The sequence below is a fragment of the Octopus bimaculoides genome, chromosome 7 (genome assembly GCF_046866305.1).
Source record: "Octopus bimaculoides isolate indiv1 chromosome 7, ASM4686630v1, whole genome shotgun sequence".
Lineage (NCBI taxonomy): Eukaryota > Metazoa > Mollusca > Cephalopoda > Octopoda > Octopodidae > Octopus > Octopus bimaculoides.
In genome coordinates, this window is record NC_142934.1 from 55,182,696 (window position 1) to 55,198,253 (window position 15,558).

General features: G+C 33.8%; 1 protein-coding gene across 50 annotated transcripts in view; it reads right to left on the reverse strand.

The window, feature by feature from the left end:
• Positions 1-1,301: 1,301 nt before the first annotated feature.
• LOC106869507 (uncharacterized) overlaps positions 1,302-15,558 on the reverse strand; it is a 91,473-nt gene continuing 77,216 nt past the window's right edge. For all 50 annotated transcript variants that reach the window (XM_052969690.2, XM_052969683.2, XM_089355322.1 and 47 more), the window contains 9 exons: positions 14,370-14,486; positions 13,082-13,168; positions 12,203-12,352; positions 9,485-9,694; positions 7,133-7,173; positions 6,758-6,802; positions 4,813-4,849; positions 3,595-3,899; positions 1,302-2,261 (listed from right to left, as the gene is read on the reverse strand). In XM_052969690.2, coding sequence (XP_052825650.1) covers positions 3,675-3,899; positions 4,813-4,849; positions 6,758-6,802; positions 7,133-7,173; positions 9,485-9,694; positions 12,203-12,352; positions 13,082-13,168; positions 14,370-14,486 — 912 coding nt within the window. In that variant the 3' untranslated portion in view covers positions 1,302-2,261; positions 3,595-3,674. The remainder of the gene's footprint in view (positions 2,262-3,594; positions 3,900-4,812; positions 4,850-6,757; positions 6,803-7,132; positions 7,174-9,484; positions 9,695-12,202; positions 12,353-13,081; positions 13,169-14,369; positions 14,487-15,558) is intronic.

The following is a 15,558-nucleotide window of genomic DNA, read 5'->3' on the forward strand; positions in this document are numbered from 1 at the left end:
CAAGAATTGAAGTGACAAGAAACGTTTGTTCTATCTATAGAAATGATAGTTTAACTGTCCGGACTTGCCAACAATGGTTAGGCAAATTTCGTTTGGGAAACTTTTCTCCTGCAGATTTCTCACGATCTGGACGACCAAGTTTAAGCTGTAGTTAGGGAAAACCTCAAGCAAACTGTGGGAGTATTAGTAAAACATTTCAATTCAAGCTGCGCTTCAACCATAGAACATCTTCATGGACTAAGAAACGTATGTAAGCAATTGCCTCCTTATTATTTGACTAATTTTTAAGTTAATGAAAGAAGGCAACACTTTCATTGAAAAATAGATTTGCTGACAAATATTTCCAGTGTAGAATCACCTCAAGTGATGAAAGTAAGTTATCTATAATCATATTCAATGAATACTACAACGGTTATCACGCTATGAAAACAGTCGAAAAAATACTTATGTTCTCCGTCTGGTACGATATGAAGGGTGTTGTATATCATGAAGTGTTAAACCAAAGTGAAAGTTAATACAGCAGAAAAATTTGCAGAAAAAGCAAATTACTCGTAAAGGAGTGGTACTCTTACAAGATTATGTACGACAACACATTGCCCTGGCCATTCAGGAAAAGGTTATGGCACAAAAATGGGTAGTTTGTCTCATCCTCCCCACTCCGCAGATCTTGCTCCAACTATCATCTTTTCAGATTAAATCATTATTAATTAGAATGAAAACAGTTTATTGTGAAAAGATTTTTTAAAATGACTTATCGTGTTTCTTTTCAGCGAAACCTGAAACATTTCGTACCCGAGGTAGGAATTTTCTATCTTGATTTAACATACCAATTAAGGCCAAAGAAGCATTTGTTTCTTTCCCATTTTGAAAGCAGAAACTCACACATGTACATATATACATATATACATACATATAGAACTTACATAGACATACATGCACGCACTTATGCAGACACACACGTAATCACATACACATGACGTGTATGAGCAGAATGAAATAAGTTGGGATAAGAGCACACACGAAGACGAACATTGTAGCTGAAGAGGTCACGGATGTGTGACGAAAGATTTCCGGACAACGGACATAAGTTAGAATAAGAGCAGTAATAAATGAGGTGAAAGACAAATATATAGTGCGTGAGTTTATTTTGCAAAAAAAAAAAAATGACCATCTCGAAATAGTCTCATTTTATTTAACACACACACACACACACATATATATATATATATATATATTTTCTTTCTTCACAAAAACCAAAATTTGAAAGGAAAAGAAAATCAAATTACAAATTAAGACAAGAGTTTTGAAGTGGGGAATAGGTCACACTCTTTATTTAGTTTGAAGGTAATACATATATAGAGACGTTCCTTCTCTTTCCCTCTCAGTGACAGCTTGATAAACAACAATATTTAACAAGAAATGAGAACAGCATTTAACATACACACAATAAATAGGTTTTCTTTTCTAAATGCTTCTTATATATTTCAGTGTTCTTTAATGATTTGTTGTCTATTATTGTTGTTATCGATATAAACATGGGTTCTGTTTTGTGAACCGAAATGGTCAGCTTCCATCAGTGAGAGTAAAAGAAAATTAAGGAACTCTTAAGTAATTGTGTTCTTTCGTTTTATTATGAATATTAAATTCCACTTAATATTTTATTATGCCATACAATAGAAACTGATCTGTTATAATTGACGACAACAAACATGGTGAAAAATAATACGTTGAGCGACATATTTCAACAAATGCGATGTATAAAGTTTCTTGAACGGCATCAAAATAGCTGCTGAAAATAGCGACTAGATGTTGAAAACAGAGAAAAAGAAGTCTAGGTCACCTGACAAACATATCTATATATGCGTGATTCTATTCAATTACACGATTAATTTTTTCATTATTTTCATGTAATATTGAATCCATTTTTATACTGCTAAAGCAATCAAATGGAAGTTTTTATTATAGTTGATCTTAATTTTTGAACCAATACCCGTCAGATTTTCAGATGGTAGTCAATTATTTTTCTCTGCTTTGCTTCTCTCTATTTCTTCAGAGTGTCCTAGAAGTCGCTTGTCAGCAGAATTAAGGTTTTTAAAGGGGGCAAGGAAGATAGAGATCAGAGAGTTGGTCAGTTTGTTCTGAGGTCAAGATCTGTAGCTTACTGTCCAACCAGATATTAAGTTGGACATCAGTTGTTTCGAATTGGTAAGAATACTGATCTTGATAAGAAAAAGCAGGTCACACTCAAACGTTAAAGATTTCTGGAATAAAGCGAAAAATAAAATATTTACCAACTTTAATACCAAAAATAGTCTTTTCAAATACAAGGAGAAAAGGATTCACTATTAATTAGGCCAACGGAATTTAAGCTGATTTTGTTACGAATATTATGCATTTTCGTTGAAGAATTATAGACAAACCACTTGTCATTGTAGTTGTATCTAATAACCAGAAATTACAAGGAAATTGATCGAATTCAAATGAACTGAGCATATCTTTTGATTTTTAAAATCTTTTCTAAATTTATTTCCATTTTACGAATAATTATTTCCTATTATAGATTAATATTATAAATAAATCAATTTAGACTTCAGCTCGGAATATCAAATTGAATGGAACAGACCGATGTTTCTGAGTGATAGGTCTGAGATCTAACAAATAATTCTGAGAAAATCCTTCCTACTTAAGTTAGAAATTCACCTGGTGGTTTATTACTACACATTGTGAGTTTAAGGTGGAATGAACTGTTTTTGCAAGTAATTCAAACCGGAAGTACAGCAAATTTGATAATGAATATTATGGAGCCGTTTGAGAACTAAGTACTAGATTGTTTTCATGTTTTGGTCCAAATTTATTTTCATTAAGATGACTTGAACTTAGTATTTTTTCGTTAATTCATAGGACCTTATACAATCATCCCATGGTATTTTCCTCGTGAACAAAACACAAGTGACTATGGTATATAAATACCGATTTGCTTCGATTAGTAGTCCACCATGCCAAGCTATCGGCGCTGCTGGTTACCCACGTACAACAAAGTAGAGTCAACAAGTAAATATGTATAAAGCTCTGAATGCACAACTGAAACAGCATTAAATCAAAGTCGCTATCTGCGTATAAACAAAATCTATATAGACCGTTAGAAAGCATGATGCTTTGCAATTGTCTGCCTGAGGCAAAATATCTTCAGAGACTTGTGTTAAAAAATATGATATAGACACGAGGTAACCATCGTTGCTGCAGTGACTCAGGAGAATGACAGACGCGTTTCACCTTTCTCGAGTCTAGCCAATGCCGTGCACCCGTTGTCACCTGCTTCTTGATAAACAGAATTAAACATTAGCACAATTGAAGCAGTATTAAATTAAAATCGGCATCTGTTTATCGCACTAAATGCATCTTCACAGTTAGAAGACATGACACCGTTGAATTCTCGAATTATCTGAGATGAAATCTCTTTCTGATGAAGAAATTTTATTTCAGACAATTCCACAGCAACTTGTGAACACATTTTGTATGAGATACACACGGCAATAGAAATATTTAAAATGCACATGTAACAATGCTAAGATATCTTCACTGAAAGTTACTTACCTTTGAACTAACTATATGTTTTTAATACATTTTAAAAATCATTTTTATATTGTTGTTTGAAAGTTGTTTAATTAGTTCATTTAAGCTTCAACTTCTTCCTCCTGAGGAACTTCTTCACCTTCACCTTCACCTTCACCACCTTCTCCAACTTTGTGGCGTACAGTTCTTTGGTGTTCTTTGATCTTCCTGTCTTTGTCTATCAGTTCTTCTAATTCTTTACTTACTTTTTCGTACAAATCTTTTCGTTCACAATAACTTCTGTGGTCTGTGAGACGTTCATATTTGCTATGAAGTAAGATTTTGGGCTAGAAAAGAAATAATAATAATAATGATAATAATAATAATAGAAAATTGCACTACTGGGTACTGCACACATCCTACGCAAAACACTTTCAATACAGTAACCATAAGAGCACCACAGCAAACCACAGCACATACCCAAGGCGCACAGAGCTGCGCTCGGTAGTGAAGTGAAAGCACGTTATAAAAATAAAACTACTGAACAATAATAATAATAATTCTAAAGTTTAGCATAAGGCAACAATTTTAAGGGTACGATATTTTACCGACTCTGAATCGACCTAAGACAAAGGTCTTCACGGTAAGAAGGAAACTCAGAACGTAAAGAGCCATAACAAATACTGAAAGGTACGACTTGGTAAAGATTATGCTATAACGCTAGCCTTAGTGCCTATTTATTCATATACATATATCATTTTTAATGGTGATAATTTACAAAGTGACTGACTCAAGGCCGAGTTTCGTACGTGACAGTTAAACGTTCGATAAGTTTGTTGAATTTGACAAGTGCTATGCACGAATCATTCGACCTCTGAGTCACTTTATAAATTTTTCTCATTAACTAAAAAAGATTTGTTTGTGCGCGCGTGCACTCTCGTTATGGCATCACGTGATATTTGTAAAAGATCGTTACCATCATAGAAGTGATGCCGTTTGTTTTGGGGCATGAGAATTTTTACTTTGCTCGGAAACATGTAGGTTGGCGAAGTTATCCAACTGTAGATAACCTCTCAACAAATTCCGTCTGACCCATGCATGCATGAAAAGTTGGACGTTAAACAATGATGATGATATATGTACATACATACGTGCATACGCATATAAAATATAAGAGAGGAAGCAAGAGAGAGAGAGAGAGAGAGAGAGAGAGAGATGTAAAGAATTTTTCGAGATATATAGTTTGGTAAATTTACTTACAGGGCAACCTGCATATTTATCTGCCAAATTGTCAAAACTGTAAAAGCAGAAGAAAAAATTTAAGACATGCATTAGAGACTTGAATCACAACATTCATCTAAACATTCTTACAAATTATGCAAAAAACCAATCTCTTTAAAACATTATATATACAAGACTTATCATGATCAAATACAGCACCAACAAACACTTCATTTTGACTTTATTATGAAAACCAAAATACTGTTGATGCAAGAATCCGAACAAAACTTCAAATGCAATCTCGATAAGAGACGTTTGTAAGAGGTGAGCAATTTTTATACTTGGGTTTTTATATTATGATTATCTCCGCTCTATAACTCTAGATTCTGAGCTTTAGAATTTCAAAACAATAAGTAGATTATCTTCATTAAATAGAACATTAAAACGTGTGATTATCACGTTTGAATATAGTGGGATGTACTTTGACATAGGCTATATATGATGGCTGGAACTCGATTTAGAGCAATGCCATCCTTAGACTGTTGTTCTCTTAAAGCGACACAGATGCGGCATGCCATTTCTGACCTGCTAGACAGATAAGGCAAATATGGACACTTCTTATTTTATTTAATCTCTATGGAAAAATTTGAAGACCAACTGCACCTTTTAATTAAATAACTATAGAGCAATTTCTTCAAGCTAATCTTATCGTTATTACTAATAAACTATTCTGCACAGTACCGACAAGAATGCATAAACGCACGTATCTGAATTTAATGCTGAGTTTACCAATGATATATTAATACACTGGGATGTAGTTCCTTTTTCTATCAAGTTCTGACCCTGAGGAAATGTTCAATTAACTATGTTCAATATGAATATTTAAATGATTTTTTTCTAATTTGAATCAATTGGGCATGGGAATGATTGTAGGATCTATGAGTTTGATATTGTTCGAAATCGGATTCGTTTAAATAAATTGATGTCTGCATACCAATTTCTCTATTTTTCTTATACATAAATAGTAATATACCCATATCCATCAATGTGAAGCTAACAACTTTTAGTATTTCACTAATACACTGGATAAAACCGGGAATCCTGGATGCTGACATCGCTTTAAGAGGTATTTATAACCTTGAAATAATTAATATAGTGTATGTATACGCACACACAAATATATTAGCTCACATATGCAAATACATATACCAATATAGCTATCTACACACACGCACACATACCTACATACATACATATTTATATTTGCCGTTATATATGTCCATTGTCTAAATTCTTGTGATTCTCGTCGACTAGGTTCTCATAGTATTAACTAAATGGCATAAATGGCACCATGTTTACCACAGTAATCAGCAATGATAATACCTAACTGATAGACGTTTTATTAATTTGCGGTGCTAAACTGAAATATTTTTATAGATAAAATTCAGAACGTCATTAGAGTCCTATACAAGTATGGTCTTACATCAAATATTTTTTCTATGTAACTGCATGATCTGTAGTTATAGTGCAATGTACGGGCGCTGGGAAAGTGTTTGTCCCATAACCACAAACTAATCCAGTGAAATTCGAGAAAGGTGGATACGGAGTAACCTGTCGTCTAAACTGCATATATCCTCGGAGATGAAACTAATCAATTATCCTGTTTAACTATATTGCCTATTAAAGTATCATTTATTTTATTTTACAGTTTGTGTAAAATGCCAGGAAACATTTTCATGGCAATGTGTGTGTGTGTGTGTGTGTGTGTGTGCACGCAGACAAGCTTGCGTACTTGGTGGATAGGGTGTTGCATTCACGATCGCAAGATCACGGTTTCGATTCTTTCAACTTGCTCCATCGAATCTGTTTATATATATATATATATATATATATATATATATATATATATATATATATATAAACAGATTCGATGATATTGATAAATATACTTAGTAGTACATATTTATACTTATGAAATACTTACGAGTCATCAACTCTCTGAACGTCTCCTGATGTCTTCTTTCCCTTGCTAAAAAATGAAAACAGAACATTAAAAACAATGAGATATATAAATACACAAGAAATCTCAACAGAAAATATTTTATAAAAATAGTAACTCAAGCATCTCGCCGAATATAGGAATTCTCCTGATAAACCGACTTCCATAATTTGCATTCATATACAAAATGTAAACTTACAAGTACAGCAATTAACATTGTAGGAATTGTACTTTGTTTGACCGTGAAATAACTGTGCTCAGACACTTTCACACAAGCATCGTCTATGTGTGTATATATGTGAGTAAACGGATACAATAAATTATGAAAATAAGCAATGTTAATATAATATCAATACATACCCCTTGCTAAGTTGTCTAGCTCTCTCGGCGAGTTCAATAAGCTAGTAAAGAAAGAAAAAATAGTTTTATATACATAGGCATGTATATGTAGATGCATACAACATAATACGAGTGTTAACAAATTCTTTAGTTGGCTCGACTTACATGTAACTAACTAGCTATATGCAAAGCAATTTACATTGCACTGTGTGTGTGTGTGGGGGGGGTCTTGTATGAAGGCGCGTGACTTAGTAGTTAGGGTATTCGGCTCACGATCGTCAAGTTGTGAAGCCGATTTCCGGTGGGGCGTTGTATCCTTGAGCAAAACACTTTACTTCACGTTACTCCAGTCCACTCAGCTGGCGAAAATGAGCTTTACATGTATTTCAAAGAGCCAGCCTTCTCACCTTCTGTGTCACGCTGAATCTCTGGAGTGCGTGCCTGTGGAGTGGTCACCCACTCGCACGTAAATTTCCTAAGCAGGGTTTTCTGTCGATCAGATCAAGCAGAATACTTGTCGTGACCGACGGAATATCAGTATATATATATATATATATATATATATATCATTTATGCAAAGCCAGAAATCCAGGATTTGAAATTATCTTATTATTTTTACTGGTTTATTTGGTCTTCGTCTTCGCTAATCGTGCCTTGCGGACATTTATTGTGGTTTTGGAGTCAGGATTTGACTGCTATTTTTTCAGCGTGGTGGTATCTCTTGATACCCTGTATTATAATTTTAAATAATTTTAAATAATTATTACCTTTGATGGTTTTTATTCCCATGCTGACCACTTGATAAGATCAATATTTTAAATACCGATCTTATCCTTATTTATATAAATTAGTTTTGTCAGTGTATTTACTGCGCTGATATCCTGTCCGGGATCGCACGAGAAGTTGTTTAGGCGGGCTATTTAAGCTAGTCGTGTGCATACGTGCATATATATGTATGTATACGTCCGTATATGTAAGTATATTGTTTATATACATGTATTTGTATTTATGTACTTGAGTATATTTCACTGATGAAGGCAGAGCATTTATGCAAAGCCAGAAATCCAGGATTTGAAATTATCTTATTATTTTTACTGGTTTATTTGGTCTTCGTCTTCGCTAATCGTGCCTTGCGGACATTTATTGTGGTTTTGGAGTCAGAATTTGACTGCTATTTTTTCAGCGTGGTGGTATCTCTTGATACCCTGTATTATAATTTTAAATATATATATATATATATATATATATATATATATATATATATATATATATATATATATATATATATATATTACAGAGAAGAAGACAGAGAGAATTTCTTTTAGAAAATAACACACATGAGAACTTTTGTTTCCTTCTGTAAGATTTTCTTTTTCCCAAACACAATGCTCTATTATTTTTTTAAAGATTATTCATGCTTTACCATAGATATATTGCTGAACTGGCTTCAAAGAAGACCTGTAACTGATCTGTAGTCTAGACATCGATGGAGCGTGTTTATTTCTACATCAATCAGTTTCTTGTCTTGCTTTGACTAGAGAAAAATATTTTGCACCAGATTAAATTTTTAATTCATTTATCAGCATTAATGAAGAGAAGTAGCCTCAACCGAGGATTGAAGCCCAATCATAATCTCACCACATTGAGAATCTATATCTTGCTTTATAATAATCACCAACAAGATTATATATATCTATGTATTGGTATATGTCCTGGGTATGACTTGAAACTGCATCTGCTGCTAAGAGCAATGTTGAGAAGTATCGAGATACCTCTTAACTGACACTACTCCGTCTATTCTGGTTATGAACAGTAGAACTTGCAAAGTTTTCAGTCAACTGCATTGCAAAATCACTTTGACTCAACATAGTTTTCTACATTTGTTGGTAACCTGTAACAGACTATGGTCAAATAGTAACTGTTGCCTTGTAGGAGGAATTGGAAGTTCAAAGACTACGGAACAATACTCAAACACAGAAAAGAAGCTGCTGTCTTGCAGATTGGATTACAGAAATCGAAAGCTAAGAATCGAAAGCCATAGAAGAGAAGGGCGGGTTACTGAATGAGCTGTGTCCTCAGTATACAATCAGCAAACTGAAAGGATGAATTCACAAATGCATTTAAGGGCAATCAGGTGGCAGAGACAATAGAACTACGATTGTTAGCATACAACCAGAACACCTGAGAGCAGATAATATCTTAACATCATTCCTCCATGACAAATAATCGCTTACAGTGACTAATTATCAGTATAAAATTACTAAATGGTTATTCAGTTGCTCACGTAGAAAAAAGAAAATACTAAAAAATTACAGTTACCTAGATGCTGAAGTAAAAGCATCATGATTATATAAATCACAAAGATTTACTTACGTCTTTCTGCTGCCTTTTGTAGTTCTCTTCACAGTCGAACTTGTCACTAGCCAACTTTCGAAGATGATCATGCAGCTCTTTGGCCTTCTCCCTCAGCTTCTCAGCATTCAACCCATCAATAGCCAAAGGTTGTATTCTCTGAGCCAAAATAGCTCTCTTTTCTTCCTCAAGTTGTTCTTTAGACTTTTGCATGTCCTCTTTACTTGTTGGCTAAATTAAAAAATAAAAAAAAAACTTGTCAATTTAGCAGGCAATTGCCCCTCAAAATAAGGTGCATATTTTAAGTGTTCCACTCACTAAAATTACACATGGAGATATGTCGAAGCCAACACAGCTCACTAGCTGTGGATTTTTTTAAATTAAAATTACACGTGACGATGGTTAGCAGGAAAGTTCATTACACAGAGCATAGAAAACCTAGTAAGATTTTTAAATAATTTTGTTGTATCTTAGTACGGTTATTACGCTAATAAGAAACACATGCACTGGATTTATCTCTCTTCATATTTTATAAGTTATCAATTATTTTATTATTTAACCAATTAATTAATCGATTATTTGATAATTCATTTGGTTCGTCAATCAGCTAGTTTCGTCAGAGCCATTTTATGTCATTCGCGACGTAGATTTGACTAGTAATGTAAAAAAATGAAATAGAAATCAATGTGTGCGTTTCTTATTGGCATATTGACCTTCCGAAGATGCATCAAATCTGTTTTAATGCAAGATTTCACATCAAGTATCTCGCAAATAAAAACAAAATCGGAATATTTTGAAATTGTTTAAAAAATGGAATTTACGCTATGTAATGGCGAGATGAGTATGTTTATGGTAGTACTGAGACAAGTCCAGGCATATTTCTATGTTAGCAACGCATAGTATTAATCGGAACTCAGAAGTATCTCAAAAAGACGACGGCTACATCCATCTCATTACGACAAGCTGAATTCATTGAGGAAAATCTCTCGTTATTTACGATAAAGTAGTAAATGATTGTGTTATTATATGGCATTATAGTATTATAAGACATACTCATATGTATGTAATCATTTTTAATAGCTTTTGCTTATTATGTTTAATCTAAATGAATGGAGTACAATTTTCTTATAAAATTTGGAGAGGGTTTTCAGTGCTGGAATTGAAAGAGCTTCGAGCGGTAAACGATTCGCAGCCTCTTATATATATCCTGTTGTCCTTATAGCTATGTTCAGTTTCGTCTCTAGTTAGAAACTACATGAAGGAGACGTGTATCTCTGCTTTTGAAAGTATCAAATTTTAAAAAAGAACAAGTGATTGCGTTGTTTTGACGTGCAGTGCCAAATTCAACGTCTAAGAGAATAGTTACCTGCGACTGATGATCACCTGACCCAGGAAGAAATTTACATCTTAGCTATTTTGTTTGATTTTATTGTTTATCATTCATAAATGGTTTTCTTTATCTATCTAACTACATATATATTATTTATATAGATACGGTGATAAATTGAATATTAATTCAAATTAAAACCAAGTGGCCTAGCATATCAAAAAATCTGAAAATTCAGAAAACATTTTTCTGGGGAACATTATTTTCGTTTGTGGTTGGGTCGTTGATGACCTCTTTCTAGTATATTGGATGTCCACCTAGTGGTCATCCCTTATACACGTGCAACTACACACACGTGCACACACACACACACACACACACACACATATATATATATATAAGGTCGTCTGCTGCAGGTTAAACACACGCACTATTTATTCTTCACTTTATTATTATTATTTATTATTATTATTGTTGTTGTTGTTGTTGTTGTTGTTATCATTAGATTATGTGTCAAAGTTCTTTCGTCACACATTCTGTAACCTCTTTCTGTCTTACGTGTCTCTTCTTGTCCTACCTGTCCCCATTTTGTCGATATACTTATATAAAAAGATTTTTTCTTATATGTAATGAGGATCACAACAAAATTGTGCTCATCGTAACTTCTCTCCGCAAATGTTTCATGTGATCCAATGTATAATGCAGGATTCCATAAACGAAATTGTCTAGGAGCTTTGGAAATGGAACGAGATAATACCTAGATACAGTAATTTTCAAGCCATGTGCCAAAACACTGAATTAAAATATCATTTTTTTTGCTATGGTTTTGAGATCACACACACACTTCATGTAATCCACTGTAGAATATATCCATAGTAAATTATAGAAACGAAAGGAATACTGTTAAAAACACCAGTGAATAACCTGTTTGTATAAAGTCGCTATAGTCGAGTCAATTCACTAGAAACAATTTGCCAAGTACCATGGCGATATTCCTAGAAATGTGTTAACTCTAACACAGGGGTTTTCAAACTTTTTGACTTGCGGACCCCTTTATATTTCAGACTTTACCTTAGGGACCCCCTTATAAACGCTTATGAAATTTATACATAAATATTTGCTTAAAATAACATATATTTTTACATTTATTTATTTAACAGTATTTAACAAATAGGTTTATTGTCAATTAAAAGATTTCGATTAAAAAACATATATAAAATCAAATTGCCCATAAAAATGTATTTGCTGTCCACGGACCCCCTGTCTTGTCCTTGCGAACCCCCTGTGGTCCGCGGATCACAGTTTGAAAACCCCTGCTCTAACAAATGAGAAAACTGTTGTTGTTGTTGTTGTTGTTGGTATTCAAACATTAGAATGGGGATTTCAAAAAGTAAAGTTTAACTGAATCTTACCTCTTTAGGTCCGCCTTCTTCTCCTCCCTTCTTGGCAATAACATAGTTTGGCTTCTTGGGCTTGAGACGTTCTTCAGCCTCTCTCAGCTTCTTCTCACGTTCCTCTTTCTTGGTCTGCTCTTCTTCCTTCTTTTTCTTTTTCTTTTCTTCCTGGAATTTTCAGAATAAACGAAAATAGAAGTTTACAGAAATCCAGGAGATATTTAATCATTCAAAAACACTTGAGTACAAACCGTTACTTTCTACACATAAAACGTAATTAACCGCATGCGACTCAATTATCATTCTGCAGTAAACGAGCTTATTTGTTGTATTTTTTCAGCTTATTTCTGAGTAAGGGTATGCATAATCTAAGATGTGTGTGTGTGTGTGTGTGTGTGTGTGTGTGTATATGTGTATGTGTACATGTATGTGTGTGTCAAAGTACTGTGATGTCCTTGCGTTTTCAAGGGGCATTAGAAAGGAAATGCTTCAAACAGCGTCAGAAACACATTCGCTTCTTTACAAAGCAACCTTTTAAACCCAGGCAATGATTAGCTTAGTAATTGTATTACTTTATGCGAACACACAAGCACATATACATATGTACACGTATATACATATACACGTATATTATATATACCTTTACAGCTGTATATATACACATATATAAACATGCACATATATGTACTCACATTATATAGTGTAAGATTTTCTATACATGGCATCTTCATAAAATAACAAATTGCCCTCGTATTTGATTGGATGAAAGGCAAAGTTGACCTCTGCGGTATTTAAACTTACAACATAGAAGGCAAATAAAATACCGTGAAGACTTTCTTCTGACACTCTCTTGTTTCTGTCAAGTGGTAGCAGTAACAACATAACTATAGATCTTACCTCTTCTCCCTTACGACGTGCTTCTTCGATCTTCCTCAACTCAGTTAATCTTTTCTCTTCTTCCTGGCGTTCCTTCCTACGGCGTTCCTGAAAGTATCAGTGGAATATATATATGTGTATATATTTACTACATCGGATATTAACACTGGGCAAAAATGTAGAGCAAGTAAAACTAAAACTTGAAATAATAGCCGGTTTGATGATACAATTGGTTAGAAATTTTGGGCACAAGGCCAGCAATTTCGGAGGAAGGGGTTGGTCAATCACATCAACCCCAGTGTTCGACCGGTACTTATTTTATCGACCCCGAAAGGAGGAAAGCAAAGTCAACCTCGGCCGAATTTGAATCCACAACGTAAAGACGGACGAGATGCGGCTAAACATTTTGCCCGGCGTACCAACGATTCTGCCTAGCGTGCTAACGATGCTGCCTGCTCACCGCACTAGTTAGTTAATACATATTAATACCTCGACTGATCCCTAAACACGTGCCTTGCAACAAAATTAGGAATGAATGGATAATGTGAAGGAAGTAAAAAAAATTATTTCATTGGACACAAGCACCTTGTAGTTTATCAGTCACATTTATCCGTGCAGAAAAGGTATTAACAACAGAAATAAAATGAAAATACGAACTCTTGTTCAACACTGTTTGCCACTAAATTGAACAGAATATCCGTTTCGTCAACTGTTTTGCTTGTGTTTAGATTTAATTATTATCTTAATGTTTCCAAATAAGATGAGAGTACAAGGGAATAAATAATTATGAATTTCATTAGCTTACAGCGTTTCTACTATATCATGCAGTGGACACAGTCAAGCGATTGAGTAACACCTTATAGCTTCATCGGAACTTCGAATATAAAATGCGTGTTTCCAAATATTTGTAAAAAGTTAACAAATAGGAATAAATGAGAAATATCGTCGAGGGCTCTAGAAACATCTAGAAGATTAACGTGAAAAATATATGAGAAAGCTTCCTTTTGCGTTATTTAGTTAACGTTATAGGAGTAATTTTAAATATGCGCTTCATTATTTAAAGCATTACTTTTAGATTTTTTATTTTAGTAAATTGTATCTACGTCTAGTATTTATATACGGCGTGGTGGACTGAAACAGAAGAAATTAGATACCTTATCACTTTGGATAAAAATTGCGATGGTAATGATATACACAGCCCAGGCCGTATCCCTTCATATTATTGATATACTCGACTAATAAATAATAAATAAATAAATAAATAAATAAATAGGTTCATTAGATTATTTATAAATGTTAATATACTTACTCTTCTTTCCCTCAGTTCTTTGATCTCCCTCTCCTCTTTCTCTCTCTCGTCTCTCCTCATTTCTTCATATTCTGCCATTTCTTGTGCCTGCTTTTCCTTATCTCTAATTTTCTTAGCCTACAAGAAAAATGTTTTTAAAAAGATGAAAGGAGAAATTATATTGTTAATAAGGATCTGCACAAGTAATGGTGACATCCATAATTCATCGAGTTGCTTGGACATTACTGAAGCTGTTGTTTAATGAAGTGAATCATTCAATCAATAAATATCTGATCATAGAATCACTAATGATAGTTAAGACGAAAATAAATGTAAATTCAAAATATATCAAAAATAATCTTCCCTGTGACAGCAAAAGAAAGACGGTGGTATTATAAAATACACATAATCTTAAGATGTTCACAAACACACACTCTCTTTCTCTCTCTCTCTCTCTCTCTCTTATATATATATTATTTAATAAACACAATATATATTTTTATGTGCTACTATTAGTTTCATGTGCTGAGAGCATAACTGCTATGTGAGCAGTGCCTGAATACTGTGCTAATACACCAGTCGTATTAGAATATAGTCTGGCATGCTCTCAGCACATGAAACTAATAGTAGTACATAAAAACATATATTGTATTTATTAAATAATATTTATCTCTAACCAGATGGAGTAATTTTTCGGTTGATCTTAGCATGACGGAACAGTACACACACACACTCTCTCTCTCTCTCTCTCTCTCTCTCTCTCTCTCTCTCTCTCTCTCTCTCTCTCTCTCTCTCTCTCTCTCTCTCTCTTATATATATATACATTATATATATATATATATATATATATATATATATATATATACGCACACAATATACATACATGCACACACACACACTATTTATTAAACCCGAAGAAATTTCACAAACTGTTACACAGTTGCGATAATACTGTCGGTATTTATAGTCAGTATTATTGCAGCTGCCCGACGAACGGTCACATGAAACTGAGTAAAAGTTTCTGAAGAATTTTTCGGCTTTTTCATATTACTCAAAAAAGTATTTGCTGTCCACGGCCCCCCTGTCTTGTCCTTGCGGACCCCCTGTGGTCCGCGGACCACAGTTTGAAAGCCCCTGCTCTAACAAATAAGAAAACTGTTGTTGTTGGTATTCGAGTACTATTTTCTCCACTTTCTTTTACATTTATGTG